Source organism: Lampetra planeri, unplaced genomic scaffold (assembly GCF_965212315.1).
Source record: "Lampetra planeri unplaced genomic scaffold, kcLamPlan1.2.h2 scaffold_1044, whole genome shotgun sequence".
Taxonomy (NCBI): domain Eukaryota; kingdom Metazoa; phylum Chordata; class Hyperoartia; order Petromyzontiformes; family Petromyzontidae; genus Lampetra; species Lampetra planeri.
The window spans coordinates 27,229-33,228 of NW_027613754.1; the positions used below are offsets into that span (position 1 = coordinate 27,229).

Sequence of the window (6,000 nt, forward strand, 5' to 3'; positions counted from 1 at the left end):
AACCTGCTGATGCTACTTGCAGTGTTTCCATGGTAATATAATGTCAGTAGGAGGACAGTGTGTGTGTGTGTGTGTGTGTGTGTGTGTGTGTGTGTGTGTCACCTGGACTGGTGGCGTGGAGGTCAGCAGTGATCCGTTCTGGCTGTAGGTGAACACAGTGAAGTCTGCAGCATTCTGAAAGTAAACATGGCCGCTGTCATCACTGTTTGTATGTTGTTCTTACACTTAACGTCATGTCTGCCATCATTGTGTGTTTTCATCTCGGATGTTGCAGCTCCTGCGCGGAGGTGTGACAGTGCTGCAGGAAATGACCTCTATCAGCGTGTGGTGGGAACAGGGAGATAGTGACGCGTGGCAAGCGGTCAGTAACAGAATGAGTTTCTCTACTGAGAACTCTCCTGAACAGTACACGTTTGCCTTGCGCACCTTCTCTGGTGACACTTGAAATAAAAAATTACCAAAATCTGACTACAACTGTGGCAACTTTAGGAAGAAACGTGATCATCTGATGGTGTTCTTTATGTCACAAGCTGACACCAGCTGATTGGCTGATCAGCAGCATATGACTTCAACAGAAGAGATAATAATGTAATAACATGTTGTAATTAATGACACGGACAGACGTGTTAAATAAATACGACCACAATCAGGATGTGTCAGCTCTCTCCCACAATTCTTGCCAATATCTGAGTGAGTGTGTGTGTGTGTGTGTGTGGGTGGGGGGGGATTATCTGTCTACAAACAGCTTGTGACGCCCAGCAAAAACAACAGACGAGCCGGCAGCCATGTTGGCAGCTGTGTGCCGCTTTGCTTTAAACACTTACAACAATAACATCAACAGCTCCATTATTGAGCATCACTGTGTCCAACAGCCGCTGGTTAGTAGGTCCATAGATAGATGGTGACGAGTAGCTGGCAAACTGTATCTAGTATCGAGTAGGACTTAGCTGGTAGCAAGTAGGTAGTAGCTAGAAACTGGTAGGTAGTAGTGAGTAGCACTTAGCTGGTAGCATGTAGTTAGTCGCTAGTAGTGTGTAGCACTTAGCTGGTAGCATGTAGTTAGTAGCTAGTAGTGTGTAGCACTTAGCTGGTAGCATGTAGTTAGTAGCTAGTAGTGTGTAGCATTTAGCTGGTAGCAAGTAGTTAGTAGCTAGTAGCTGATAGGTATTAGTGAGTAGCACTTAGCTGGTAGCAAGTACATTAGTATATAGTAGCTGGTAGGTAGTAACTAGTAGGACTTAGTTGATAGCTACAGGAAACAGCAGCTGGCTGGTCGGTAGAGGCTGCTAGCTAGAAGTAGTTGTTGCTAGTAGCTGGTAAGTAGCAGCTAGTCGTGGCTGGTCGTGGTACAAGCTAGTTGTGGTATCATTTCAAAAAAACGTTTATTGCGTCATTGCTGTCATACAGATAACTGTCGACAGCATGAGTAAAAATGTATTTATGTCCCTAATACATAAAAAGGGGTATTTAACAGTAAGCTAACAGTCAAACATTTTTGCCACAATAACGTGACAGATATTCTCCGTACAACTCCAAAACAAACGTCCTGTTTTGAACACAGACACCCACTGTGTTTAAGAGGTGCTATATAGGCAGGTGATGTCATCGACTGGGGTCAGACACCAGATGAGGACATGAGTGACTTCAGAGCTCACAGCAGCTTGATTGTCCAATCCCAACTTACTTGTTTCTCTCCAGATGGAGGACATGATCACGCCCATCAACACTGACAACATAAGACACCTGAGGACAGAACCAGAGACCAGCTGTTAGTCACAGATCAGCCACGTTGGACCCATGTTTGAAGGTTTCATACAACACAACCGACCAACCAGGAGGTCACAGGTCAAAGAGAGGGACAGAGACAGAGGGACAGAGACAGAGAAAGAGAGGGACAGAAACGGAGAGGGACAGAGACAGAGGGACAGAGACAGAGAAAGAGAGGGACAGAAACGGAGAGGGACAGAGACAGAGGGACTGAGACAGAGATAGAGAGGGACAGAAACAGAGAGGGACAGAGACAGGGACAGAGTTAGAGACAGAGAGGGACAGAAACAGAGAGGGACAGAGACAGAGAGGGACAGAGACAGAGGGACAGAGATAGAGATAGAGGGGCAGAGACAGAGGGACAGAGACAGAGACAGAGAGAGACAGAAACAGAGAGGGACAGAGACAGGGGACAGAGTTAGAGACAGAGAGGGACAGAGATAGAGACAGAGAGGGACAGAGAAAGAGGGGGCAGAGATAGAGACAGAGAGGGACAGAGACAGAGGGACAGAGACAGAGAGAGACAGAAACAGAGAGAGACAGAGACAGGGACAGAGTTAGAGACAGAGAGGGACAGAGACAGAGAGGGACAGAGATAGAGACAGAGAGGGACAGAAACAGAGATAGAGAGGGACAGACACAGAGACAGAGAGGGACAGAAATAGAGACAGAGAGGGACCGAAACAGAGAGGGACAGAGATAGAGACAGAGTGGGACAGAAACAGAGAGGGACAGAGACAGAGAGGTACAGAAATAGAGACAGAGATGCACAGAAACAGAGACAGAGAGGGGACAGAGACAGAGATAGTGGGCTGAGATAGAGAGGGACAGAGATAGAGAGGGACAGAGATAGAGACAGAGAGGGACAGAAACAGAGACAGAGAGGGACAGAGACAGAGGGACAGAGACAGAGAGGGACAGAGATAGAGAGGGACAGAGATAGAGACAGAGAGGGACAGAGACAGAGATAGAGGGACAGAGATAGAGACAGAGAGGGACAGAAATAGAGAGGGACAGAGACAGAGAGGGACAGAAATAGAGAGGGACAGAGACAGAGAGGGACTGAGACAGAGATAGAGATGGACAGAGACAGAGTAGGACAGATATAGAGAGGGACAGAGACAGAGAGGGACTGAGACAGAGATAGAGATGGACAGAGACAGAGGGACAGAGGGACAGAGGCAGAGGGACAGAGACAGAATGGGACAGAAACAGAGAGGGACAGAGATAGAGACAGAGAGGGACAGAAACAGAGACAGAGAGGGACAGAGACAGAGAGGGACAGAAATAGAGACAGAGAGGGACAGAGACAGAGACGGAAAGAGATAGAGACAGAGAGGGACAGAGACAGAGGGGGACAGAGACAGAGGGACAGAGAGGGAAAGAGACAACGATAGAAAGGGACAGAAATAGAGAGGGACAGAGAGGGACAGAAATAGAGAGGGAGAGAGACAGAGAGGGACTGAGACAGAGAGGGACAGAGATAGAGACAGAGAGGGACAGAGACAGAGATAGAGGGGCAGAGATAGAGACAGTGAGGGACAGAGACAGAGGGACAGAGACAGAGATAGTGGGGCAGAGATAGAGAGGGACAGAGATAGAGACAGAGAGGGGACAGAGACAGAGATAGCGGGCAGAGATAGAGAGGGACAGACATAGAGAGGGACAGACATAGAGACAGAGAGGGACAGTGAGGGACAGAGACAGCGATAGAGAGGGAGAGAGACAGAGAGGGACTGAGACCGAGAGGGACAGAGACAGAGATAGAGGGGCAGAGATAGAGACAGAGAGGGACAGAGAGGGACAGAGACAGAGATAGCAGGGCAGAGATAGAGAGGGACAGAGATAGAGACAGAGAGGGACAGAGATAGAGACAGAGAGGGACAGAAATAGAGAGGGACAAAGACAGAGAGGGACAGAAATAGAGAGGGACAGAGATAGAGGGGGCAGGAAATAGAGACAGAGAGGGACAGAGACAGAGAGAGACAGAGATAGAGAGGGACAGAGACAGAGTGGGACAGAAACAGAGTGGGACAGAGACAGTTGCCTGTGTGTGTGTGTGTGTGTGTGTGTGTGTGTGTGTGTGTGTGTGTGTGTGATTGCAGGGACCAGCAGGGATGTAATTACCCCACTGAACAAACTCTCACACACACACACACACACACACACCTTCCACCTGTGTGTGGTGTGTGTGTGTGTGTGTGTGTGTGTGTGTGTGTGTGTGTGTGTGTCAGTCAGGACAGGAAGTCAGCAGTAGACAATATCATCCAACAGCCTTGTCCGTCCTCCAGCCCAGCAGGGGTTTAAAGGTCATCAGCGGCTCCTGTGCCAGCGGAAGAGGTTTGAGTCCAACAACAGTTCATCACCGCTCCCTCTCAACAGCCAATCAGGTCACAGCTTCCTACTGCTGGTCGCTGTCCACCCCTGTCCTCCTTCAGATCATGTCCATGTCCTCCTCATCTCTCATCTGAACACATCACACACACACACTTCTCCCTCTGGTGCACTGGAGTTCACGTCTTTGACGACGTCAACCGACAAATCATTTGTTCAGTCATATTTTATACACACACACGCACATTCTTTAGAGACAGAACAATTTCCGTCCCACCGACGGTATCCCTGGCGCTACATTCACTGACTACACAGTTTGGACTACCGTAAGTACATGAGTATTTGTGCTGTCAGAGACCATGGTTCCTGACAGCTGACGAGTGTCACTCGGTTCCTCTACCTGGTGTGAAGAACTGTTAGGAACAGACATTTTGTCATTACGGTAATCCCATTCGCTCTTTTGCCGCCAAAGCTGGCGAGTCATTACCGTAATGACAGCAACTTGGCGGTGTGTGTGTGTGTGTGTGTGTGTGTGTGTGAGCTGCAGGCAGAACAGTCGCTGCTGCAAGTTTCAGCATGTCCATGTGATGACATCATCAGACCAGCTGGGAGGGAAGGGAGGGACTTTACGAGCATGACGAGTCAGAAACCCTCTGCAGAAAACACACACACACACCCGACAACATACCTTCACACGCCGTCACTCGCTGCAAGAACTTCACCGGAGTGTTCATTGTGTGTGTGTGTGTGTGTGTGTGAACATGTTCTAACAGGAAACAAGATAACAGCAGAGGAAACACCTCAAACATTTTCCACTTCTATCCTTGTATTCTTCCAAAAACATACACGCAGGCACACAAACACTTTAGACACTGTGATTGGTGCTGATGTTCCACCTCAAACTGGTCACCACACACACACACTGGGGTCGAGTGAGGTCACACACACAGGAAGAACTGACCCGAAGCTGATTATGACCCGAGTTTCCTTAGGTCACACACGCACAGACACACACACACACACACACACACACACACACACACACACACACACGGAAAAAAAGAAAGACTGAGGAGAAGAGAAGAAAAAGACAAGCAGACAATAAATGTCAGCACCTGATTGGGCGGAGTGCCGTCCAGAGTCCGCCTCATCCTCCCTCCGATTGGTCGAGGGACTGTCAGCTGATAGGAGGACAGATGCTGGGTCTGGGTCTGGGAGGCTGCAGAGAACAGCAGTCAGCTTTAGTCCACGCGTTCCCACTGAGCAGCAGAAAGCTGATCAACAGTCACTGCCGACTGATGGACACACACCTTCTCATTCCATGGTTTTTCTTTAGTTTTACCACTTCCAACATACGGACGACATCAGATATATGAAGCCAGACACAAGGAATTATGTAGCAAAGAAAAAGATTGGAAGAGAATGGTACAACATAAAAACACGTTTTGAGTTTTCTTTACTACATAATTCCATGTGTGTTCATTCATAGCTCTGATGGCATCATGAAAATAAATGCAAACAGTCTCTGTGACAGAGACTGTATGATTTTAGGAATTGTACTGATGTTTTTGTAATCTGAGTCCTGTGGATCAGGTACACCCGCTGCAGTTCACCACCACACTCAACCGCGACTGCTATCAGCGCATCACTGGTACAAAACAAGTGTTTGCAACAAAATGTGACCGTATAAACCAGATTTAACACACACACACAGACGTGTGCACGTGGTTAAACACAGCTGACGTCCTGCCAGTGTCCCAGCATTAAGCTGCTTACAGCTCAAACCTGTTTAAGCAAGGTGGTCAGCTGAGGGCGACAGGCCGCAGGGAGAACCACCTCTGTAGAACCCATCTCAGTAGCTACTGTGTGGATGTACTGGTGTACGTGGTGCACAGACTC

General features: G+C 48.5%; 1 protein-coding gene across 1 annotated transcript in view; it reads right to left on the bottom strand.

The window, feature by feature from the left end:
* Window positions 1–5,252, bottom strand: part of LOC144738544 (disintegrin and metalloproteinase domain-containing protein 9-like) — a 29,828-nt gene extending 24,576 nt beyond the window's left edge. Inside the window, 3 exon segments of the mRNA XM_078621553.1 lie at window positions 103–202; window positions 1,685–1,743; window positions 5,217–5,252. Of these exon segments, the coding sequence (XP_078477679.1) occupies window positions 103–202; window positions 1,685–1,743; window positions 5,217–5,252 (195 nt within the window).
* Between the last annotated feature and the right edge of the window lie 748 nt (window positions 5,253–6,000).